The sequence below is a fragment of the Pongo pygmaeus genome, chromosome 8 (genome assembly GCF_028885625.2).
Source record: "Pongo pygmaeus isolate AG05252 chromosome 8, NHGRI_mPonPyg2-v2.0_pri, whole genome shotgun sequence".
NCBI lineage: Eukaryota > Metazoa > Chordata > Mammalia > Primates > Hominidae > Pongo > Pongo pygmaeus.
Genome location: NC_072381.2, coordinates 62,187,392 through 62,213,323, shown reverse-complemented (window position 1 = coordinate 62,213,323; position 25,932 = coordinate 62,187,392). Strand labels below are relative to the sequence as shown.

The following is a 25,932-nucleotide window of genomic DNA, read 5'->3' as shown; positions in this document are numbered from 1 at the left end:
GCCACTATTCCCGGCTAGTTTTTGTTTTCTACGTAGAGATGGAGTCTTACTATGGTGCCCAGACTGGTCTTGAACTCCTGGGCTCAAGCGATCCTCCCAAAGCCCTGAGATTACAGGCGTGAGCCAGCGCGCCGGACACAACCTCCTACTTTCACGGAAGTGTGGGCACTTCCAACAGGAGGAGTAAGTGGAGGAGCGGTGTGTGACAAACCCGCCTCAGCGTCGCCCGGAGTCCGCAAGGCTGCAGCTCACCGTTCTCTGCCCCATAGCTAGCATTGTGGAGTGAAAGGGAACGTGGGTGGAGGATTGAGGTTGGCAATTCTGAATCTGTACATACAGCTTGAAGGGGCTCATCGAATGTGTCGGTCCCTTAGATTCCCCCTGCCCATGGAGGTTAAAAAAAAAAAAAAAAAAAAAAAAAACCAGAAAAAAAACCCTATCAAAAGAGCTATTCAAAACCAGGCTGAAGATTGGCCAGCCTCGGCTGCAGGACAGGTGCTTCCAGACTCCATTAGGGGTGTCCAGCGCCTTCTTTTGCCCTAGGCAGCGCCCTGAAGAACGCGTCGGGGCCTCGGTTCGCGGACTCGAGGAGTGGACCGACCGAGCGCTGTGCATAAAAGGACCGGTGGAGTACACGCCCGAGCGCCACCGGGGATAGGAGACCGCGGCCCGGCGGTCTGCGAGTCAGGGGCAGACCCGGAGCTCCTCCCACGGGGGGCGGGGCGGGTCACATGGCGGTGGCGCGGCAGCGCGCGATGCAGCACAGGCTCGAGGCTGCGCAAGCGCGGGGCCCGCCCCTGGGACCCTCCGGGCCGGGCGGTTTGGTGCCTTAGCGCCCGGGCGTCGGGGCGGCAAAAGGCCGGCAGAAGGGAGGCACTTGAGGTAGGTGCTGCGCGCCGGGGCTCAGCGAGGCACGTGATGTCCGTAGGCGGGGCCTGCCGCGGCATAGGTGGGGAAACTGAGGCAGGGCAGGGCCGGCGGCGCGCGGTAGGGTGGGTGCTGGGCTGGTGAGGCGGGCCCCTCGGGCCCGCGCCAACTTTCCTGGGAGCCGCCGCAGCGCTGGCGCTCCCTCCGAGGACGACGACCCCTCCGCCACCCTGCGTGGCGGCGGGTGGAAAAACCCTGCGCCCAGGCGTCGGAGAACGGAGACGGGGACCCGGCGCTGCTGCGGCGGGCTAGGACCCCCTCTGTCCCCGCCCCCAAGCCTTGAGTGACACCGGTGGCGCCAACCTTCGCGAATTATTGGGACAAGGAACAGAGGAGAGGGCCCTGCCCTGGAGCATGGGCCCGGGGGCGGCCCAGCTGGACCAGCCCCAGATGCGGACCTGGCAGTCCTCGTCCTCGTCTCTGTGCCTGCTTAGGGTCGTGTCTTTTAAGAGGGCACGGTTTCTAGCGTTGTTCAGCGTTTTGAAGGCACCTGTTCCCCCTCCTTCCCAAGAGTCACAAACGCCTGACTTTAAATTGGGTAGAGCCCAGTTGTAAACTTAACAGCCCTGCTGAGGTCTAGGAATGAAAAGATGAGCAATCTGCCCCCAGGGTTGTTGCTGGGGCGGGAGGTGAAGGTGCAGGTGAAGATGGTTAGAGGCAAAGGAAGGGAAGTTAAGGCCCAGCCGGTCCAGGGCTGTGGGAAGGAGGCACACCCGGGAGTCCACTGCCGGACCGGGGTTCACAGCTGCTTCTGCGTCTCTTTTCCTTGCCACATCATGCTGTCTCCACAGCCCAGCAACCCAGAACTCAGCTTTTTTGTTTGTTTTATTTTAATGTATTTTCCTTTGAACCTGGCAGGTGGTTTTTTAAAAAGAAAATAATCAGGATTTGTTTTGAAAAGCATTGTGAAAGAGTCAGCTTGAATAGTCTTGAATGCTCCTGCTCCGGCCCAGCTTTGGAGAATGAGGATTGGGATTTCCGCTGCAGACCCCGACTCGTTACCATACTCATTCATCAGAAAACTCTTCATTTTGTGTACAAATAACGTTTTGAGGGTAATCATTGCTCTAGAAATGAAGAATTATACATCGTATTTATTGCACTTTTTGTAAGGTACTTCACAAGGCACCTCCTATACATTTAATCCTTTGATTCTTGCAAATCTGTAGAAGGTAATTAAGGAAGCATTCCCATTTTACTGATGCAAAACAGTTCCTTGTCCAGGTTTATACAGCTTGCAAGAATTAGAGTTAGATATTATTCTTGGCGTGGGCCTTTCCTATATCCCCCTCTTTTATAAATGCATGTCATTTAGTTGAGACCTTCTGCATTACTTCTGAAGGGGTACAAAAGACATTTCTGATGATTGTCTCATCTCGTGTCATTTAAATGGTGCTCAGAAAGTTTGGATAGGACTGGAACTCTAGGGCTCAAGCCCCAGGCTCTGTCCCTATCTATGCAATAAGGCAGCCGTCCTGCCAGTTGGGTTCTTGCCTCTTTGTGAAATGTTGAGCAGAAGCTCCAAGTCTCTTTCTGCTGTGGCTTGTGTGGTGAAAACCATCCTGAGGTGCTGTGCAGAGAGCCAGCCTCACCTTTGAGCTCAGTGGCCTCTGGCACAGGGAAATTACAGCTGGGCAGTGTCGTTTGCCTTCTCTGGTGCTGCTAGTGCAGGAGGCAGTGTTAGCTGCTACAGGAATAGCATGGAGCGGGCCTGCAGGCCAGAGGGGCTGAGACAAGCCAGTGTTCCCACCAGACCTAGAACGTTCACCAGAAAGCAGGCCTGCAGTGACACAGCTGCAGAAGTTCACTATTTTGTGCCTGTCATGCTTCAGATATCCTGTCTTTATAGGGGCATGAGTGAATCTGAGCCCTGCAAAAGAGAGAAAGATAATGCTGCTTTGCCGTTTTCTAGTGCGTTACCGCATTGCAAATTGCTCTTCTTATATAATCTTTACGACAACTTTTTAAAGTGCCCTTGTTTTTAAGAAGACACTGAGGTTCAGAGGGATAAAATAACTCTCAAAGAGAGAAAACCCCAGGATTATTGGCTTTTAGCCCAGTGTCTTCTGTGGTATTGCCTTGCCTTCCTATCCACACTCATATAACTTGATGGAGCCGGAGTTCTGAGCCCAGACAGGAGGCTGTGCAAATGAGATTAGAATGGCTTGCTCTTTGTGGGGGCCCCTACAGCTTGAGGAAACAAGAGGACATAATCAGCTACTGGGAAACCCTGAGATATGCCCAAGAATGAGGAATGTGGGGGCTGGTGCTGCTTTCAGCATCTATTCAGAGGTTTCTGAATCTGGCATTGGAGAGTAGGGCTGGGCCAGAACCAGACAGATACACACCCCAAGGAGAGTTGGAGACTGAGGTAGGTAGGTGAGAGCTCATTGCAAGTGACTGGTTTTGTGGTATATGAAGACAAGGGTGGGTGGAAGGGCATCTGTTGCGCATAAGGCTTTGTGTGCCTGCATCATCCATCAGTCTACTAGACAAGGATGGACAGAGTCTTGTTACTGTGGGGAGGAGAGGTGCAGAATGGCTTCTCAGCGGAGACTAGGCAATGAGACCCTTAAGACATTTGGCTTCAGATTATAAGCTGCTTACCAAGGATTGGGCTTGGGAGAGGCTGATGATGTTCTCTCCAGGCAGCAGATTTCCCAGGCCCTGTTTAGGGGCAGTCTTGCTCTTAGCTTGCCTGAGGCCAGAGAACAGGCTTCAAGACCTGCAGGGCCCCTCTTCCTGAGCCCAGACTCCCGTGCTATTCCAGCCTTAGAGGCCACTGGCCCGTGGCTGGCTGCCCAGGACCCAGCGTGTCTGATGCAGGATAAACAGTCATGAACTGGAAGTTGGGAGACCCAGACCTGAGTCCCAGCGCAGCCACTGACAACCTGCCCTGCCCATGTGACCTTGGACTAGCCAGCTCCTTCTCTGAGCTTTAGTTTCTTCATTTGCTCAGTAAAATGAGCTGAACCAGCGCTTTGAGGGAAGGAGAGGGAAACAGAGGAGACCAGAGAAGGAAGATGAAGCATCCTTTCAAGCCTTATTCACTGAGAGCCTGAGGCAAGGAGGCCCATGTGCACTCTTAGTTTTTTGTCTCCCTCAGCACCATTTCTTGCTTCTCCCCTGTCTCTGCCTCAGGCCAGCTCATTCTGAAGAGGGAGGACTCCCTGGTTGGGGCTGGGCTGCACAGGTGTACCCTTGATGTTTAGAATATGATGCTGTCTCTACTTGTTTCAGACATGATTTAACTCACCCAGTGCTGATACTTTGTTTCATTAAGACTTTATCAGTTCCTGCCCACAGGCAGCTCCTGGAACAGTCAGGAGTTAGGCCCAGCAAAGGAGGCAGTGTGAATGTGCACACCCAGCAGGAGAACAGTGGTGGCAGGGGTTCCCATGGCTTTCTAGACATCAGATCCCTGTAGTTGCAGTCACATGGTACTTTAGAGTCTTTGGATGTCAGAGCTAAGCAACCTCATAGAATTTTGAGTTCCTTCCTGTCTCTATACAGATGATGTGATCCAGGCCCCGAGTGTCTTCATACCTTAAGTCAGATTGCCCTGCTAGTGAGCAGTAGAGCGAAGACCCAGCCTAAGGTTACCTAAGTCCCAAGCTAGAGTGTTTTGTTTAATGTCAAGCCAGCCCTGTCCAAAATTGCCTTTCATACTGAACTGAAATTGGAATTGAGTGGTTATAAGTTCCAAGTCTGCCTCACTGTGGAATTCTAAGAGTAAAATTCAGATAATTTCATTAACATTTAATGCCTGGTAATTACCAGGATCTGTGTTGAGTGCTGGGGATGCAGGAATGAAGACGACAACACATTGTGCCAACATATTGTGGAGACAGACATGTAAATAACTAAAATTTACAAATTCATTTGTGCATTGTGCAGGATTATAGGTGTGTGCGCACACACATGCATGCTATAGAAGTCAGTGAGCAGTCAGTTGTCAGGGCTTTCAGGAAAGGCTTTGGAGAGAAAGTGTTATGTGTGCTGGGCCTTATGAATAAGTAGGCATTTACGTGGTTGGCCTGGGTTGGAGCGGGGGCATCCCGGGCAAAGGAAACAACATGAGCAACACTTGCTGAAGCCAAGCTGTGGAGGGCCCCATCAGCTGGCATGCTGAGGAGTTTATTGTTAGTGAGAGTCTGAACACAAGGGAAAGGTGTAATCAGGTTGGGGTGTGCTGGGCTCGCTCTGACTACGGCATGGAAAATAAACTATAGAGGACCAGACTAGAACCAAGCCAGATTTAGTTCTGTGGTTCTTGAAATAGGCTAGAGACAGAGTTATAGGATCCTGGGTTTGGACAGCAGCAGTGAGGTCAAGAAGAGGATGGGTAGCAGATACATTTTAGAAGATGGACAGAATTTCCTGAGTCGGTGTAGGCAGTGAAGGCAAATGAACAGTAAAATGTGAACCCCTTTCCCCCACCGCCCCCCCTCCCTGCCCCCCCATCTACTGAGCCATGGAACTCCAGCAGATAAATCGACTTTAGTTTCGGATGTGGTACAACAGAGATACCTACAAAACCCCCAAGTGGAAACTTTGGGTCAGAACAGCAATAGGAACTTGGAAGTCAATAACAAAGTGGTGGGAGAAGTGCTGGAAGTCACCCAGGAAGGGAGTGTGGGTTGAGGGAAGCCAGTGATGTGGCAGAAAAGGAAGGGAAAGCAAAGGGAGGTAAAGAATAGACAGCAGGTGAGGAGCCTCAGAGGTGCCAGCTGATTTTCCAGGCCTGGGGTGAGGAATGGGGCAAGGGAGCAGGCTGCACAAGGAGCCACAGAGAAAAGGACATCTTCTTTTATTTGCACTAGTGTGACATGGGCTGTGTTACGAGCTTTGCTTCTTTAGTCTGCACCGGATAGCAGAGGAGTCTGGTGGCACTTGGGAAATGTTATAATCTGCATGACTGCAAATGACTCAAAGCTTTGCTCAACTTTTTGAAGGGCTAGGGGGCCTTGGCAGCTTTCCATTTAGATGTTTTCTGGAGACTGACTGTTGGCAGCTGAAGAAGCCCCAGGGTTTCTGGGTGGCCTGGTCCTGCCTATGGAGTGACTGAGCCTAGGGACCTAGTCCCGCCTCCAGCCCTCCCCTTGCTGCCTGCCCAGGCCCGTCTGCTCACCCCTGGGTATACTTCTTTGTCAGGAGAAGCAGAGGTGTGGACGCTGTGTATGGTGAGTGCCTTGTTCCCAAGTTTGAAGTGTCCGAGGTTGGGGGTAAGAGACCATTTGAGGAAGGGAGTTGCCTTGTATAGGAAAGAGACAGGGTCTCAAAACTGGAAACTGAATTTGGCGAGGGTGGGGGTGGGGGTGAGGGGGGTGGGGGGGGTGTTGAGGAACCTAGAATGTTCTGACTCCAAAGTGACCAGTTTTTGTTAGACTCATAGGATGTCACTGGGGATCATTAGGAACTTCCTCATGGAGTTGAGAAAAATGGGGCCTGGGGAGGAATTGACTCAGTATAGCCTAGGGAGCCTGACTGGGTCATCTCCTCTTGCCCCCATGTTCAGACCAGAGCTGCCACTCTGAGCTGCCACAGCTGTTGTTTGTTTGTGGCTTTATCCTGCTTCACCTTCTGTAGGAGAGGGTGGATCAGATAAGCCCAGCAGTGGGGAACTGAATGCTATAGCTGTGTCAGGTGGGGGCTGGCTCTTCTGTAAACAACGCTACTATTCTGTTTCAGAGAAACTGACCCTTTCCTTAATGGAAGGGGGATAGAAAGGGGGAGGAAAGAGAAGGAACATCTGGTGTATGGTAAATTTCCTTTAGAGTAAACATAGTTTGACTGTACATGATGACTGAAAAAATGTGATTAAAAAAACATTCTCTTTAAGATAAAGGGAATCATACTCCTGGATCTCCAGGACTGACTTCTTTCTTCTTTTCTTTGTTAATCAACAATTACAGCAGATGTAAACCCACTTCTGAATGTGTGGTGAGAAAAGGTAGTCTTTCAAGTTTTGGAGTCCTAATCCTGTTGACTCGGGTCCAGGTTGTAGTACCGCTGCCTGCTGGCTCTGTGACACAGGGGAAGTTACTGAACTCTGAACCTCAGCGTTAGCTGCTAAACAGGGTAATCTTTGCATCACAAGACTGTTGAGTGAATGAAATTAGGCCATTACTGACAGGCTTCTAAGACCACTGACTGCAGAGGTACGAAGGATTGCTGGCCTCCATACCTCTGCAGTCTTAGAGGCCCATGTGAAAATGCATCGTTTCTGTTTAGAAATTAAAATTCCTTTGATTGTCCTTTTTTGTGTGTAGGAAAAGTTGTGATTTCAGAATTCAGGGTCTGCTCACTGCTCACTGTGCAGCAAGTCACAGTAGTACATGCTTCAAGACATGCCAGGATGGGAGTTGCTTTGTAGCCAAGGGGACTTGGATAAGAGGCTAGGCCTGTGTGCTCTCCAGGTATTCCTGAAAGTGAATTTTCTGTGCTTCTCTCTGGCATAAGAGTGGGCTGCTAGAGGCCCACTGGGTGCGGTCTGTCCATGGAGAGGCTTGACGCTCACCACTGGTCCTGATAACACTCTCAGCATGGTGCTGCGGTGCCTGAGGATGGGGTCCACCGCCCCAGAGGACTGATTCTCTGCTCACACTTTCAGGATCACAGTGGGAGGTTGGAAGACAGCACTTCTGGGGGTTTTGAGGTCTGAATCTTGTACCCAGCCCTTGAACTTGAGGTATGGAGATGGGGGTCTTTGGAACATAGAAGTTTGAGTTCTCAGGGTTCCTTCAGCACTGACACTTGCCCCAGTCAGCCCGCTGTCTCCCAGCTTAGCTGGCCCCATCTCAGCCTAGCCTGTCCATGCTGCCTCCTGTGTCCTACACCGGCTCCAGAGCCACTTCCTTCTGGGTGCTTCTGTGGCTACCCAGACAGGCTGTCATTCCTGCACCACCATAGCCTCATGCCCATACCTTGCCCAAGCTGCCCCACCTTCCCACTTGATTTGTTATTTGTGTACCAGGTCCATATTTTCTTGAGGATTGTGTATCATTTTATGTCCTCCCAAATCGCCATTTATTGAAGAGGTCAGTACTGAATAAATGTTTAGAAATAAATGTTGAGTCTAGTTGAGTTGAATTCCCTTGTGCCTAGGAGCAAACATGCCAAATGCCCATCACTGGACAGTGGGAAGGTGGAGGCTGTTTGAGTGTGGCAGGGGTGGGTGTGTTGGAAGAATGTGGAGCTGACTGTGAGGGGCCCTGGACTTTGTGAATGCACTGGTGTGTCCTAGGAGTCAGAGTCCATTTGCGGGATAGATGTAAGCCGGTCTTTGTATACTGACACAGAAATGCCCATCAAATCTGTGATCAGAGACCATTCAATGTGCTCCTGAGTCATAACACAAGTCTGAGTCATAACACAAGTCAGAAATCCAGGAACATTTTGGAAGTGCATAAAGGTACAGAAGTTGTTCCAGGCTCTGGGAAATCTCTTGTTTACAGCAAGCAGATAAGAGCTGTGGTTTTCACCATTCTCAGCAAACTATCGCAAGGACAAAAAACCAAACACTGCATATTCTCACTCATAGGTGGGAATTGAACAGTGAGAACACATGGACACAGGAAGGGGAACATCACACACCGGGGACTTTTGTGGGGTAGGGGGAGCGGGGAGGGATAGCATTAGGAGATACACCTAATGCTAAATGATGAGTTAATGGGTGCAGCACACCAACATGGCACATGTATACATATGTAACAAACCTGCACGTTGTGCACATGTACTCTAAAACTTAAAGTATAATAATAATTTTTAAAAAAGCTGTGGTTTTCCTCCTAATTCTTCTGTGAACTATAATCCAGTAATGTGTAACTTTGTCAAATTAAAGAATTGGAAGCAGGCCTGTGGCAGGTTCTTTCCTGTTTGTCCCAGGAACTTTGGTTGTCCATAAGCCATTGTCTCTGTAATTCAATTTTGTTGAGTTCTTTTCAGCATGCACTTGTGGTGAGCCTGCTTTGTACCAGATGTGCGCTGTGCTAGGCATGAGAGATTCAGAGATAAACTGCAGAAAGTCGCCAAAGGAGAGAAATCTGACAGGTCCAAACCAGTGTGTCAAGCACATCAGAAGAAATGTGGGTGATGTTTGGGCACAGAACTGAGGAGGGGGTGGATCAACACCTCTTGGGGGTGGAAGTGGGAGGCTGGAAGTAGGGGGCTGGCAGAACATCAGGGAAGCCTTCTTAAAGAGGCCTCTGAGTTGTGAAGCACAGAATGAAATAGGATATTCCAGGCAGAGGGGTAGAGATGTGTGTATGTCTGTAATGTTCTGTTCTCAGGGTCTTGGCTGGGGGCCCAGCTCTCCAAGGCCAGACCGCCCTCGTGACTTGACTTTATTCTGGTGGCTGATGGCCAACCGAGCGCAAAGTCCTGAATTCTTTGCCCTAACACAATGCTTCTCAATCTTTAATGTGCTTATGAATTGCCTGCCAGTCTGACTAAAAGGCAGTATAAGATTCCTTAGTTCTAAGGTGGGGGTTGAGATTCTGCATTTCTAGATGGTGCCATTTATGGGTTACGTTTTGAATAGTGGGTAGTAAGAAGCTCTTCTTTCTCAGCACAGGTCCCTCATGTCAGACACACCATAGCAGCACCCCCTTCCCCAACACACACACACTGATTTTCCCCTTCTTTTTCCTCTTCCCAAGTATATAGATGGCAAATTCTTCTTTCTTAGATGTTGTTTTTGTTTGGTTACTGCCCCCCGCTTACCTGGAACTTCTTTTCTTCTTCTTCATCTTTTTTTTTTTTTTTTTTAAAGGACAAGATCTTGCTCTGTCACCTAGGCTGGAGTTCTAGGCTGTAGTGATTCTCCCACCTCAGCCTCCCAAGTAGCTGAGACCACAGGCGTGTGCCACCATGCCTGGCTAATTTTTTATAGACAGGGTCCTCCCATGTTGTCCAAGCTTGTTTCAAACTCCTGGGCTCAAGCAACCCTCTTGCCTCAGCCTCCCAAAATGCTGGGATTACAGGCATGAGCCACTGCACTCAATCAAGGTTCTCTCTTATTCCTTTTTTTAAAAAAAAATTATTTTAGATTCATGGGGTACGTATGCATATTTGTTACATGGGTATATTGTGTAGTGATGGAGACTGGGCTTTTAGTGTACTCGTTATCCAGTAGTGACCCTTATACCTGATAGGTAATTTTCACCCCCCCCGCCCCCTCCCCTCCCCTCCCCTCTTCAGCAGTCCCCAGTGTCTGTTATTTCCATCTTTATGTCCATGTGTACTATTGATTAGCTCTCACTTGCAAATGAGAACATGTGGTATTTGATTTTCTGTTTCTGGGTTAGTTCACTTAGGATGATAGTCTCCAGCTCCATGTTGCTGCAAAGGACATGATTGCATTCTTTTTTATGGCTGCCTCTTTTATTTCTTAAATCTGAATTTCCAGGTGGCTTCAATGCTAGTCTGGCCTATCCTCTCCTTCCCAAAGTTACCACCGACTCACTCCCACCCCCACTTCATGCAGTGCACCCCTCACAGCCCCCACCCTTGGCAGTGACCTTCGGATTTCTAGGGCCTTTCCTGATCCTTTGGAGACATCGTCTCCCGGCCAAGTCCTGCAAGGGAGACTTGAATCGGAGGTTCGATGGGCTGGGGTGAGGTGGGCCACACAATTACCACACCCACTCCCAGGCCTATCCCCGGTGATCTAAACACACAGAAGCAGGCTGGTACTTAGGGAGGAAGGCACCAGGGTATGCCAGAGCTTAGGATGGTGTGAAGACCAAATGGAAAGATAGATATTGTAAGTGGTTGTTGGGAGAAGGAAGGCTGGAGGTGGGGGTACCTTGTGGGCTGCTTCCAGGAGCTCCCACCCACAGGCACAAGTCTTCCTAGCTGGAGAGGGGCCTCAGTGAGGCACCCAGGCAGATGCCAGGAGGAACACTGAATTCTGACAGAACCCGCCTGGAGCTCCATTTCAGTTGCAGAGACCCTTATCTTATGCAGCTATCTTTTGCCCAGCCTCCTCTGCAGATGCCACAGGACCTCCTCTTTCTTTTCTTTTTTTTTTTTTGAGACTGAGTCTTGCTCTATGACCAGGCTGGAATGCAGTGGCACAATCTCAGCTCACTGCAACCTCGCCTCCCGGGTTCAGACGATTCTCCTCCCTCAGCCTCCCGAATAGCTGGGATTACAGGCATGCGCCACCATGCCCAGCTAATTTTTGTATTTTTAGTAGAGACAGCGTTTCACTATGTTGGCCGGGATGGTCTCAATCTCTTGACCTCGTGATTCACCCGCCTCGGCCTCCCAAAGTGCTGGGATTACAGGCATGACCCAATGCGCCCTGCCAGGACCTCCTTTTTCTTTTTTTCTTTTTTCTTTTTTTTTTTTTTTTTTTTGAGACGGAGTTTCGCTCTTGTTGCCCAGGCTGGAGTGCAATGGCACAATCTCGGCTCACCGCAACCTCCACCTCCCAGGTTCAAGCGATTCTCCTGCCTCAGCCCCCCAAGAAGCTGGGATTACAGGCACGCACCACCACGCCCAGCTAATTTTGTATTTTTAGAAGAGATGAGGTTTCTCCATGTTAGTCAGGCTGGTCTCAAACTCCCGACCTCAGGTGATCCGCCCACCTCGGCCTCCCAAAGTGCTGGGATTACAGGCATGAGCTACCGTGCCCTGCCAGGACCTCCTCTTTCTGATATAACATCTGCATTTGTTTGGCAGACATCTGTGTAGTTCTGTTCACAGGAGAAAAAAGTCAGATTACTAAACACCAGTGTTTAACAGTGGCCATCAGTAGGTGGTAGCTTCAGAGAGTATTTGCTTTCTTATTGACTATGGTTTCATGTATTCTCTTTGTTTTGTTTTTTACTATAAATGTATTTTGTTTTTATAATGAGGGAGAAATAAAACTCTTCTCAATTGGGAGAAATTACTGCCTGCCTATAATGAATGAGGCCCTGCTGGGCACTGGCTGGGGGCTTGATGAGTAGGATATGGTCCCTGTTTCTGGAGGGTCCTCAAACTAACGAGTAAAGAAGATAGGGGAACAAAACAGTGTGGTTGGTGTTCTAAGTATCCTCTGATCACAGAAGAGAAACCTGCCCCTACCCAGGGACGTGATCCTGAGCCACCTGGATTGTGAGGGAGAATCAGGCATTGATGAGGAGGGGAATGAGGAAGTAGTCTGCCTACAGGGGACATAGCTCAGCACAGCTCCACAGAGCTAGGGGCTGCAACTTGGGGCATGAGAAGAGAGAGCAGCAAGAGAAGCATTTGAGAAGGCTGTCCTTTCTGTCATCACTCCTGACTCCCTGGTGAGCTCCATGGTGCAGGAACCTCCATGTGTGTGCTGCATCCCCAAGTTGTGGTGGCAGCAGGTGCTTAGCAGCTCTTGTCCAGTCTCACCTCTGACGCTGCTGCTCCCCTCCCCTGTCCTGACCTCCTGGTTGGCTGTCCTGCCAGAGCCTTGCCTGGAAGATGAAATTCCAGCTACCCTGTGGGAGCAGTAACGCCTTCTTCCTTCTTCTCAATCTCCAGAAATGTCTTTCCTCCAGGACCCAAGTTTCTTCACCATGGGGATGTGGTCCATTGGTGCAGGAGCCCTGGGGGCTGCTGCCTTGGCATTGCTGCTTGCCAACACAGACGTGTTTCTGTCCAAGCCCCAGAAAGCGGCCCTGGAGTACCTGGAGGATATAGACCTGAAAACACTGGAGAAGGGTAAGTAAGACCCTTCAGGTCTCAGTACTTTTCCAAGGAGCTGGGATACAGGCTTACTTACTGTTTTCTTTCTAAACTCTCTCCTTTTTTTTAATTGAAAAGATAATATAACAACATTAGGAAAAATTTAATAACAATTTTTAAACTAGCAATAATTCTATTACCCTAACACAGTAATTTTTATTTTGGCATATTCCTTTCCATGTGTACATATTACATAGTTGTGCTTGGCTTAGGTGCTGTTTTACATTTTAGCTTTTCTTATCAAAAGCATTTTTCATTATCTGTTGTTGTCTCTGTAACTATAATGATAAATTGCTCCATAATATTTAGTAATAATTACCATCTTTTACTAAACCAGTGCTTCCAGAGTGTATTCTAAGGAATTCCAGGCTTGTGGGATCGTCAAACTAAAAGGAGTTCCTGAGTCAACAAGTATGGGAGACACATTTTATCCAATTCCATGCTCCTGATGCTCAGCACAGACATGTGCTTATTAGAATGAGGTGTCTAGATTGCTGCTGATTCAGGCATGGCCAGCCCCTCCCTGTGAAGAAGCTGTGGTGTCTGAGGAATCACTTCAAGGTCGCCTGTTAGAGCAGACCTGCCTATCTCCCTCTTCTGGGAGACTACTAGAGTCCATTGTGGACAGCTTAGAGCCACACACTCAAATGTGTTAGCTCTGCCTCCTTGCTGTGTGCTCTCAGTGTTAGAGCTGTAGCTTGGTGGGATTTCAGTCATGCCAGTGGTGTGGCAAGAGAGTTAGAGTGGTGAAGGTCTCATTGATGGCGTGGTCACCATGTTAGCCCCCCAGGTGGAAGTCATCGTCATCTGTTTAGTAAGTAAGGAAGCTTGCCAAAGGAAGGCAGGAGATTGTGCAGGTTTATAGTAGGTCACCTTAGTAAGATACTAAGAGAGAGACCTGTTAAGCTTTGTTCAACCCAGGGTTTCCCAATCTTATTTGATTACAGACTCTTCTCCCCACGCTCTCACCCACCTGACCACACTTTTTTTTTTTTTTTTCCACCTAACATCTACGGGAACATGGATCCCTCTGGGAAATACTAAAATAATTAAGGGCTCATGTTTATTGAGCCCTCACCAACTCTATATTACCAGACATTGTGGTGAGCACTTTTATATTCATCTTTCAATATGCCCTGTGGCCCAAAGTGGAGCTACTAGATATTTGCATTTTACAAATGAGGAAGCTGACGTTCAAAGAGCAAAAATAACTTGCCCAGAGTTACACAGCTAGATTCAGACTTAGTTGGACCTTAGAGCTGGGCTTCAACTACAGTACTGTACTACCCCAAAGCATTTTATTCCTAGGCATCTTCTATCCTCCTCTGTTAATAATATTGCAGTTAACATATTTAAGTTAAAAATTTGAGACTTTTTCAGTTTGGGCCATGTTTCTCTTCTAAAGGATTATTATACAATATCTGATGACATCAGCAATAGACAAAATGGCCATTTTTCCAGAAATGTCCCACTTCTGAATGTTCAGGTTGGAAAAAAGATTTTCATGGTGGGAGGGACCTAGTGAATATATAATAGGATTCTTAAGCTTGGTTAACTTTCCTCAGGAAGGTGAGTATTCTGTCTGTCTGTGTTTCCTGTGTGTCTTTTCCCACGTGTGAAATGCCTGTCCAGGTCCTCTGCTAGGCCGGGTCTCTGACCTCGGCTGGACTTAGTGTGGTTCATGAGCTGCTTAGTGATTGGGGCTGGGCCGGGAGGAGATATCGAATTCCCTTTTTTTCTCTCTTAGAACCGAGGACTTTGAAAGCAAAGGAGCTATGGGAAAAAAATGGAGCTGTGATTATGGCCGTGCGGAGGCCAGGCTGTTTCCTCTGTCGAGAGGTGAGTGCAGATGAGGATCTATTCAGAGAAAAGGATCCTGGCAAGTAGGGGCCATTGTTTTCTGGCCAGAGCCAAGGGCCCATAAGCCAGCTTTAGCCTTTTACCCACATGGTCTGTTCTGTTATTTGCTCTAGGTATTTCTTTTGATTTGTGCTCTATTTCTGTTTTGTTGTTTTTTTTTTTTTTTTTAACAACTCACCCTCTCCTACTGGGGTTAGCAACACATCTGACTTTCCCTCAGTACTCCCAGGCCTTTCACCCTGTGCTATACCTTCTGAGTCCTGGACCATCTTCCAATTTAATCAGGGGCAGCGACCAGGTCCAATTCCGTGCTTCTGATGCTCAGCACAGACATATGATGTGCTTGAATTGCTTCTGATTCGGGTGTGGTCAATCCCTCCCTGTGGTGAAGCTGCAGTGTCGGAGGAAACACTTCAAGGTTACCTACTAAAGCAGACCTGCCTGTCTCTCTCTCCTTGGGGAGCTCCTAGAGTCCATCGTGGACAACTGAGAGCCACATTCTCACGTTAGCTCTGCCTCCTTGCTGTGTGCTCTCAGCATTGAATCTGTAGCTCAGTGGGATTTCAGTCATGCCAGTAGTGCATTTAGCATGAGAGTTTGTTGAAAGTTGGAGCTCACTGACTGGGTGGTCTCCAGGTTGGCCCCTCGAAGGGAAGACATCATCTATTTGTATGTGATGGAGCTTATCAATGGAAGCAAGGAACTGTGATTGTTGAAACACAAAATGCTAGTGTGAGAAGGAACATTGCAAATACTTGGATCTAGCCTTGTCCCTTTATAGGTGGGCAAACTGAGGACCAGAGTGGTTAGTGGCCTGTTTGTGGTCACACAGCCAGTCAGTGGCAGAAGACCCAGATTCTGAAATTACTGCCCTGCCTGGGAGAAGACTGGGAATGACAGTATTCCTGCTCTTGAGACAACTTTGCATCTCAAGCAGTGGCTGTGGCCCTGTCCAAATCGTCATCCTCATTCTCCTGGTTCCCCTCCCTGACCCTGAGGCACCACCTTTCAGCCTTGCTGATCTCTGCATGCTTGTGTGGCTGGGCTGGTGAAGAATCCACTTGCACTGCTGGATGCATGTGATGCCTGCAGTACCCTACCCCCAGGGCATTGTGTGCCTGCTATCTCAGTGGGTCCTCACCATAGCCCTTGGAAATACAGCTTGTTGTTTTACTCTCGTTTTATTATTCTCATTACAGAGGAGGAAACAGTTACAGAGGTTGTAACAAAGCCACCCTGATCGGGGAGATGTATTAATTTCCTATTTCTGTAACAAATTACCTCAAACTCAATGGCTTTAACCAGCACAGATTTATCTTGTAGTTCTAGAGGTCAGAATTCCAAAGCGGAATCTGGTTGCATTCCTTCTGAAGACTATAGGGGAGAATCCATTTCTTTTGCCTTTTCCAGCTGCTAGCGGCCACCTATGTATATTGGCTTATGGCTCCTTCCTCTATTTTTAAGTCAGCAATGGCTGGCAAGTCAGCAATAGCATGGAAACCTGTTTTGACTTGATTTCTTGGGGCCATTAAAATCCAGAAGGTTCCAAGAGCAACAGTTCTCCCTAATTATAACCTGTTTCCCTCTGTACTGGTCTGTGCCCACATAGAACATTTAGTGGAAACTTATGTTTCCATAAAGATGGGTGGATGGCAGTCTGAGTTATTTTGAGTGGCCCAACTAGCAGGTATGTGACTCAGTTTCCACATCATGGCTTTGTATAGTGCCACACCAGGAGTAAAGAGCCAGGGAAAGCGAGTAAGACCTTTCATCTCAGCCAGGTGCAGTGGCTCACGCCTATAATCCCAGCACTTTGGGAGGCTGAGGTGGGAAGATCACTTGAGCCCAGGAATTTGAGAAAACCCTAGGCAACATAGCGAGACCCTGTCTCTACAAAAAAAAATTAGCCAGGCATGATGGTGTGCACTTGTAGTCCCAGCTTCTCAGGAGGCCGAGGCAGGAAGATTGCTTGAGCCCAGGAGTTCAGGGCTACAATGAGCTATGATTGTGCCACTGTAGCTGGGCAACAGGGCAAGACTCAAAAGGCCAGGTGTGGTGGCTCACACCTGTACTCCCAGCACTTTGGGAGGCCGAGGCAGGTGGATCACTTGAAGTCAGGAGTTCAAGACCAGCCTGGCCAACATGGCGAAACCCCATCTCTGCTAAAATACAAAAAATTAGCCAGGTGTGGTGGTGTGCCCCTGTAATCCCAGTTACTTAGGAGGCTGAGGCATGAGAATCACTTGAACCCAGGAGGTGGAGGTTGCATTGAGCTGAGATGGTGCCACAGCACTCCAGCATGGGCGAGTAGCATGGGCGACAGAGCAAGACTCCATCTCAAAAATAAAAGACCTTTCATATTACAAAAAGGTGGTTTTTGATTATATCAAACACAGTAGTCCTCTGCTCTAGGGCAAAATTTGCCGGTCAGTAAAACTCTTGATAAATGTATTGTAATCAATTCTGCCTCATTAGTTGTCTTTTTTCTTACTCTAGAAAATAAATGAAAAATTAAATGTAGTTGCAAGCATACCACAGCAAATTTGTACTGGAGATGGGCAGACTGCATTTAAAAGGATTTGCTGCTCATTCTTTAATTCTGACACCAAATGTGAAAAAAGGATTGAGTTCTTAATGTTTAAGCTTTACCATGACTCATGCAGTTTCCCTCATTCATCTAGCACGCAGTTCCTGAGAGTCAAGGGTGTCTGCATCTCTCAGCTCAGCTGCATTCTCCCCATTGTCCCCCTTCAAATCTTTGCACCTGGTATTTAGCACCTGTTTTATACTCAGCCATGTTCTAGGCACTGAGGGTTCCAAGAAGTGGAAGACATAGTTTCTAACTATTAGAAACATTTGGCAATTTAAGAGACAACACTCGTTAGTGGTAACATGCAGACTCAGTACAGAAAATGTCACCAAACAGGGAAGATAGGATATGCACAGAGAAGTAGGGCTTTACTTCAGGGTGGACTAGCCAGGGAGATCTTTTTAGAACAGGGATACCTTTCCAGTGGGTAGGATTGAGCTGAAGAGAGAAGGAAGGTTATGGCTAGAGGAGCGTGTGTCTGCTGGGCCCTTGTGTTAGTTTGGTCTAGTGCAGGGAAGGGGCTGGGAGATGATGTAGGAGAGAAGCATTGTGGGTAGGAGGAGAGGATGTGTTCAGGTATGGCTGCTCCCAAGCTGTGGTTAGGACAGCCATAACAGGAGCCTTGCCTCTGCTTCCCACTGGAGAAGACAAGGAGCCTGGGCTGAGGAGGGAACCTGACATCCTATGTGGAGGCCCACAGCCAGCTGGGACAGATGTCCCTGAACCCTTGTGTCTTCCACAGGAAGCTGCAGATCTGTCCTCCCTGAAAAGCATGTTGGACCAGCTGGGCGTCCCCCTCTATGCAGTGGTAAAAGAGCACATCAGGACCGAAGTGAAGGATTTCCAGCCTTATTTCAAAGGAGAAATCTTCCTGGATGAAAAGGTGTGTGTGCTGGGAAGCTTTTAGACATAGACTGCTGGGGATTGTTCTCAGCTGTGTGATAGTGGGGTGGCCCAGGTATGTCTGGCCTGGAGCTAGAGGCTGGCCTTCCCTTCAGCTGTCCTGAACTTGCAAGGCCTTTTTCAGCCCCCTGAGAAGAGCATGATCAGACATTTTAAAGCTGTCCTCTCAGTTACAGACAGTCCCTGACCATCTGATGGTTTGACTTATGAACTTTCAGCTTTGTGATGATGCAGAAGTGATAAGCATTTAGTTTCTACATTTCTTCAAGAACCCATACAGCCATTCTGTTTTTCACATTCAATATTCAATAAACTACATAAGTTATTCAGTACTTCATTATCAAATAGGCTTGTGTTACATGATTTTATTCAACTGTAGGTTAATGAGAGTGTTCTGAGCATGTTTACGGTAGTGTAGGCTAAGCTATGAGGTTAGGTGTATTAAATGCATTTCAATGTAAGATATTTCAACTTATGATGGGTTTACAGGGACATAATCCCATTGTAAGTTGAGGAGCATCTGTATTACTTATTACTTAAGACTTTCCTGCCATGTGAACTGGCAGAGTAGGAAATAGCTGAAACTCCAACAGGTTCCTCCACTGTTGGGGGCCTAGTACAAAGCCCCACACCCTGTCCCTTAATTCATTTATTTATTTCTCTTCTGCTCCCACCTCTGCAGAAGGTAGCACTGTTACCATCCTGTCAGGTGGAAGACTAGTGAAAAGGTAGAGTCAGAATTGAAAGCTACGGGTGTCACCCTAGGTCAGGCCTACCTTGAGGTCAGAAACGACCCAGCAGGGTTCTGTTTCCTTGGCAGTTGAGAATGGACCTGGATTGGCTGGGCATGGTGTCTCATGCTCGTAATCTCAGCACTTTGAGAGGGTGAGGTGGGCAGATCACTTGTCAGGAGTTCAAGACCAGCCTGGCCAACGTGGTGAAACCCTGTCTCTACTAAAAATTCAAAAATTAGCCGGGCGTGGTGGCAGGCACTTGTAATCCTAGCTACTTGGGAGGCTGAGGCAAGAGAATCGCTTGAACCTAGGAGGTGGAGATTGCAGTCAGCTGAGATTGTGCCATTGTACTCTAGCATGAGTGACAGAGCAAGACTCCATCTCAAAAAAAAAAAGAGTGGACCTGGATGTGGGCAGTGTGTGTGTGTTGGGTAGGAGAGAAGACTGGAACCAGCAGCCTTTTGAGTCTTTGCCTTAGAACCAATGCCCTGTCGGGAGACTTTCCTCCTTGAGGAAGGCAGGCATGTAGAGTACTCATATGGCATCTGTCTTTCTCACTCCATAGAAAAAGTTCTATGGTCCACAAAGGCGGAAGATGATGTTTATGGGATTTATCCGTCTGGGAGTATGGTACAACTTCTTCCGAGCCTGGAATGGAGGCTTCTCTGGAAACCTGGAAGGAGAAGGCTTCATCCTTGGGGGAGTTTTCGTGGTGGGATCAGGAAAGCAGGTGAGTTCTTGGTGTTTACTTGTGGTCTGTAGGTGTCTGTGTCTGTGAATGTGAGACTCCAACCAGAAGCTGGAGTGGGGGTTGACTTTCCCTGTTTTGGGTCTCCTAGCCTTCCTTCTAGCAAGCCAGGGAACATGAAGAAGGGAAGGGAAGGCAGTTGTTGTTTATCACACATCTTTCTCTGCTAGTACCTCATACTTGAATCTACTCACTCATCACAGTGACACCATGAGACAGTTTGATCATTTTGCAGACAAGGAACTTAGAACTGAAAAGGGATGAGCAGCTGCACAAGAAGCACAGCTCATCGGTGGCTCTGCTAGGCCTGAACTCAGGTCTGCTGACTTTTAAGTTCAAGGAGCACAGCTCATGGGTGGCACTGCTGGGGCCTGAACCCAGGTTTGCTGACTTTGTTTTGTCTTCTGTGCTTGAACAAAAGCATAGTTTTATTCTGTTTTTGAATTTACTCTCTCGCAGTGTTCCAGGCCACATGGATGGATGACAGAAAAAAAAATAAGAGGAGAAAATAAGGAATAGAACTAGGCCTAATTAGGGGAAGTGGCAAGGAGGTGGCGGGGAGACGATGCTTTTTTCTGTGGGGATCTTGGTGTCAGGGCTGCCTAGGAAAGGTATCTGACTCCTCTGCAAACAGGCTATTATTATAGGTCCTGGCTGTGAGGCTCCACAAGCAGCATGGAGCCCTAGGGGAAGGTGTGGAAAGGAGGAATGGGGTCTCTGTAGGCCCAAGAGCCGGGTGGGCAGTTGTTTGTGTCAGAGTCTAGGCAGCCTTGAGCTATGGTGGCTCCCCTGCCCTGGAGAGCAGTGTCAGCAGAGGCCAGGAGGATGTGTAGCAGGGATGGAGCAAAGTGGATGAGGGGGCTGGGTGCGGTGGCTCACACCTGTAACCCCAGCATTTTGGGAGGCCAAGGCGGACGGATCACTTGAGGCCAGGAGCTCCAGACCAGACCAGACTGGCCAACATGGCACAATTCCATCTCTACTAAAGAAAAGCTTAAAAAATTAGCTGGGCATAGTGGTGCGCGCCATAGTCCCAGCTACTTGGGAGGCTGAAGCAGGAGATTTGCTTGAACCCAGGAGGCGGAGGCTGCAGCGAGCTGAGATTGTGCCACTGAACTCCAGCCTAGGCGACAGAGCAAGACTGCGTCTCAAAAAAGCAAGTGGATGAGGGAAGGGTATGGGAGAAGGACCTGGAAACTGGTGGCCTGACTTCTAGGCCTGTCTCTGTCAATTTTGGACATGACATTAATGTGTAGAAAGTGTTTTCTTGCTGTAGAAAGACGGGGTTTATCTGCATTGTTGGATCTCACTATTAATGTTGATAATTACATACTCTTCCCAATTTGGGAGGAATAAAAGGGAATAGAAATCCTTCAAGTTTAAGCTTTCTTTTTTTTTTTTTTGAGATGGAATCTCACTGTGTCACCCAGGCTGGAGTGCAGTGGTGCGATCTTGGCTCACTGCAAGCTCCACCTCCTGGGTTCACGCCATTCTCTTGTCTCAGCCTTCCGAGTAGCTGAGACTATGTAGGCATCCGCCACCACGCCTGGCTAATTTTTTTGTATTTTCAGTAGAGACAGGGTTTCAACTTGTGATCTGCCTGCCTTGGCCTCCCAAAGTGCTGGGATTACAGGCGTGAGCTACCACTCCCGGCCTAAGCTTTATTTCTTATGTTTTCCTTTTACAGCTTGGTAACTGATTCACTTGACTATATTAGAATTTAGCATAAAATGGTGTCTGATTTAACATAAACCTATTTGCTAATTTTCTGGTAAATCTGTCAAAGTGTCTTAGTAATAATGGTTTCCAATGAGTGCCTGTCTTGTTCTACGTGTTCAAGTACATGGTCTCATGTCTTCCTCACAACCAATCTAGGATGTTAGCCATTTTTATTCCCATACACATATACAGCAGTCGGCTTAGAGATTTAAAATAACTCAGCCAAAGACACAGCTAAGTGGTACAACGGAAATGAAACTTAGGAACTCAAATCTGTCAAACTCCGGAGACCCTGCCCAGCCCTGTCCTGCCCCTAGCCTCTCCTGCCCTGCCCTGCCCCTAGCCTCTCCTGCCCTGCCCTGCCCCTAGCCTCTCCTGCCCTGCCCTGCCCTGCCCCTAGCCTCTCCTGCCCTGCCCTGCCCCTAGCCTCTCCTGCCCTGCCCTGCCCCAGCCTCTCCTGCCCTGCCCTGCCCCGCCCCAGCCTCTCCTGCCCTGCCCTGCCCCTAGCCTCTCCTGCCCTGCCCTGCCCTGCCCCCAGCCTCTCCTGCCCTGCCCCTAGCCTTTCCTGCCCTGCCCTGCCCCCAGCCTCTCCTGCCCTGCCCCTAGCCTCTCCTGCCCTGCCCTGCCCCCAGCCTCTCCTGCCCTGCCCCTAGCCTCTCCTGCCCTGCCCCTAGCCTCTCCTGCCCTGCCCTGCCCTGCCCTGCCCCTAGCCTCTCCTGCTCTGCCCTGCCCCTAGCCTCTCCTGCCCTGCCCTGCCCCCAGCCTCTCCTTTCCTGCCCTGCCCCTAGCCTCTCCTGCCCTGCCCTGTCCCTAGCCTCTCCTGCCCTGCCCTGCCCCTAGCCTCTCCTGCCCTGCCCAGCTCCTAGCCTCTCCTTGGAGGTGTTTCCCAGTGACCACTTCCTGATGTCCTTATGCTTGGGCAGGCCACTTCCCCAGTGGATTGCCCATCCTCTCCCCACTCTGACACTGTGGGGTTGCTTCCCCTACCCGCCTCTGCCTTCTCATGGCCTCTAGGGCAGGGCTTGGCATGCCTGCCAGCCTTTTCTTGCCTGGCGATGACTCATCTGGTGCTCATGGGCCCTATGGCACGTTTCTGATGTTGCTAGGTGTGTTTGACTTTGTTGGTATTCCCTGGAGCCGCTGGCCTTCATTCTTCCAGGAGGAAGGTTAACTGGCTAGCTGAACTTCAGGACTTACCTCAGTTCTTGTTGGGTATAGAGTTTTTGTAGTCTAAAATTGGGGTGGTGGGGATTTCCTTTTTTTTTTTGAGACAGAATTTCACTCTTGTTGCCCAGGCTGGCGTGCAATGGCACGATCTCAGCTCACTGCAACCTCCACCCCCCCGGGTTCAAGCGATTCTCCTGCCTCAGCCTCTTGAGTAGCTGGGATTACAGGCACCCGCCACCATGCCCAGCTAATTTTTGTATTTTTAGTAGAGACAGGGTTTCACCATGTTGGCCCGACTGGTCTCAAACTCCTGACCTCAAGTGATCTACCCACATTGGTCTCCCAAAGTGCTGGGATTACAGGCGTGAGCTGCCGCACCTGGCCTGAATTTTCTTTTTAATAACAATCTTGAAAGCATTCTTAAAGAAGAAGCAGCTGGGCAACATAGCAAAACCCCATCTCTATAAAGAATAAAAAAGTTTAGCCGGCGTGGCGACATGCACCTGTAGTCCTGGCTACTTGGGAGGCTGAAGCAGGAGGATTTCTTGAGCTCAGGAGTTCAAGGCTGCAGTAAGCTATGTTCGCACCACTGAACTACAGCCTGGGAAACAGAGCAAGACCCTGTCTGTAAATAAATAAATAAATACAGAAAATTTAAAAACAGCAGAACATTAGAAGGTGGGGAAAACCATCCTATGAGCTCAACCACCATGGACAATCCATTGGAACAAAGCTGAGTGGCCTTTCCTTTTGTTTTGCTTTGCTTTAGAAAATTGTACCTTACTAAACTAGATGTTCTTTTTTCATTTAACAGTATATTGTGAACATTTTCCTATGTCACTATATATTCTTAGTTTTTTGTTCGTGTTTTTGTTTGTTTGTTTAGATGGAGTCTCGCTGTGTCGCCCAGGCTGGAGTGCAGTGGCACAATCTTGGCTCACTGCAACCTCCGCCTCCCAGGTTCAAGGGATTATCCTGTCTCAGCCTCCTGAATAGCTGGGAATAAAGGCTTGAGTTACCATACCCGGCTAATTTTTGTATTTTTTAGTAGAGACCGAGTTTCACCATGTTGGCCAGGCTGGTCTTGAACTCCTGACCTCAAGTGATCCACCCACCTCAGCCTCCCAAAGTGCTGGGATTACAGGTGTGAGCCACAGCACCCAGCCTATTAGTATTTTTAATGTCTGTATTATGGTTTACTGAGCAAGTAAATATAATTTTCTGATCTGCTTGCCCATAATCACCACAGTGTGGTGGGCCTTTTTTTTTTTTTTGTAAGTCTTTATAAATATTGACACAACGTATTTACAGATTTTCTTTTTAAGATGAGTTTCCAGATGTAATGAATCAAAGAACTCTAACAAGGATTCCTTGATGCTGATCTCAAACATGTTATTTTGTCTTTTTTTTTTTTTTTTTTTTTTACCACCTCTGACTTTAGATAACTTTGGGGTATCCTGTGTCTTAGTGCATTTTTCTTCACTGTATGAGAAGAAAGTGGCTTCCAGTTTCTTAGGAGACTAAAGAAAAAAGAGGGTCTCTCTTTTAGATGGTCATTCAGTGCCTTCCAAAGTCTAACTTCTGAGCTCCACTTCCACACCTTTGGGCCTTTCTGTGTTAGCTTCATTTTTTTCTCTTCACCTGGTGTGTTCTTTTACCTGCATCTCTACTTGTAGACATCCTGGTTACCCTCCATGCTTTATCATCTGTGAGGCCTTCCCTGATTGCCCTTGTCATGCTTTATCACTTCTGACTACCTGCTTCTAGAGAGCTGCTGGTACAGGCCAGATGGATGTGGCCTTCCCCGGTCTATCTTCCCTCAAAGACTGAACTCCTTGAGGGCAGGAGCCAGGCCATATTTGGATCTGTGTCCTTTGCTATTCAAGCAAAGGGCTTGACAGACAGCTGGTCCTCGATGCCTGTCTCATGAATGAAAGATTTAGGATGAGGACTGACATTACCTCTTGTTTCCTTTTAGGGCATTCTTCTCGAGCACCGAGAGAAAGAATTTGGAGACAAAGTAAACCTACTTTCTGTTCTGGAAGCTGCTAAGATGATCAAACCACAGACTTTGGCCTCAGAGAAAAAATGATTGTGTGAAACTGCCCAGCTCAGGGATAACCAGGGGCATTCTACCTGTGTTCATGGGATGTATTGTTTCCACTTGTGTCCCTAAGGAGTGAGAAACCCATTTATACTCTACTCTCAGTATGGATTATTAATGTATTTTAATATTCTGTTTAGGCCCAGTAAGGCAAAATAGCCCCAAAACAAGACTGACAAAAATCTGAAAAATTAATGAGGATTATTAAGCTGAAACCTGGGAAATAGGAGGCTTAAAATTGACTGCCGGGTCAGGTGAGGAGGCTCACACCTGTAATCCCAGCACTTTGGGAGGCCAGGGTGAGCAAGTCACTTGAGGTTGGGAGTTCGAGACCAGCCTGAACAACATGGGGAAACCCTTTCTCTACTAAAAATACAAAAATCAGCTGGGTGTGGTGGCACACACCTGTAGTCCCAGCTACTCGGGAGGCTGAGGCAGGAGAATCACTTGAACCTGGGAGGTGGAGGTTGCAGTGAGCCGAGATCATGCCACTGCCCTCTAGCCTGGGTGACTGAGACTCCATCTAAAAAAAAAAAAAAAAAAAAAAGATTGCTGTGCCTCATTACAAATGCATATGGTGTTTGAGTGCTGTTGTTTGAAATTATTTTTCTTTTCGGGTCTTCAAAAATCCGAGAAAAGTTGATGATTGACTTGAAGATTACAGAATTTAAGGTTTTTTGGCATGTGTGTTTTCTATTAATAATTGGTTATGTGATGTCAAAGTAATACTTTCATAATAGAATTGACATGCTCTGGGATAGTTTGACAAAGGTAAATTATAAAGTGAAATCTCTCATTTCATTATCTTCCATTCTAACCTTAGAGATCTGTTTCTCTAGAAAAAATGACCACCTCTGGCTTTAATAAAATTATGCATCAGAAATCACCTGTATGTACAAGATTTTCTGATAAAACTAATATTTACCATATAATTGGCTGAAAGTAAAAAAAAGTCAGCATTCTCCATGGCTTAGGGGTAAAGTGCCTGGGGAGATTCCTCTGGTTCTAGCTATCTAAGTGGTTGAAAATGACCAGGGAAAATTCATCCCGTCATTCATGTTAGTAATTTTGCTGTCTTTCCTAGACGAATGACTTCGGTGTTTAAAATTGGTAGCTGTTTTTCTATTGGTCTTTTAGCCTAATTTGGGAAATCAGAAGAAAGGACATAGAGATGATGAAATATAACTTAATTTCTTAATCTTTTTTGCTTGAATTTTGTCGTGTATGTTTGAGTGACATCATCGAGACCTACCAGGGAGCTCGGCTGCAGGGAGTCTACTCAAGGCATCAAACTGGCCCAGGAGAAGAAAGGTGGGGGTGGAAATAGGAAATAGTGTTTACCCAGGGGACTGGCCCAGCCAGGAGGAGAAGAGAGTCAGTATTTACCCAGGAAAGCAAGAATGGATACTGATGTTGGAGGTAAAGCCGGGAAAGTAGGAGAGCATCGGGATTGAGTATGCAGAGTGAGTTA

At 48.1% G+C, this 25,932-nt stretch overlaps 1 protein-coding gene across 4 annotated transcripts; it reads left to right on the top strand.

Moving 5' to 3' along the window:
* The first annotated feature begins 727 nt into the window (after positions 1 to 727).
* PRXL2A (peroxiredoxin like 2A) lies at positions 728 to 25,347 on the top strand. Of its 4 annotated transcripts, none has more exons than XM_054503695.2 (6): positions 728 to 882; positions 12,450 to 12,612; positions 14,384 to 14,475; positions 17,829 to 17,969; positions 19,289 to 19,453; positions 24,336 to 25,347. In XM_054503695.2, exons 2-6 carry the CDS (start codon positions 12,468 to 12,470, stop codon positions 24,447 to 24,449), a joined length of 657 nt encoding a protein of 218 aa, XP_054359670.1. In that variant the 5' UTR covers positions 728 to 882; positions 12,450 to 12,467; the 3' UTR covers positions 24,450 to 25,347. The 4 variants fall into 4 exon arrangements, with proteins under 4 accessions (XP_054359670.1, XP_054359668.1, XP_054359667.1 ...); XM_054503693.2 differs by having other exon boundaries at positions 747 to 882; positions 12,433 to 12,612; XM_054503692.2 differs by lacking the exon at positions 728 to 882 and adding an exon at positions 6,062 to 6,110 and having other exon boundaries at positions 12,433 to 12,612.
* Positions 25,348 to 25,932: the final 585 nt, after the last annotated feature.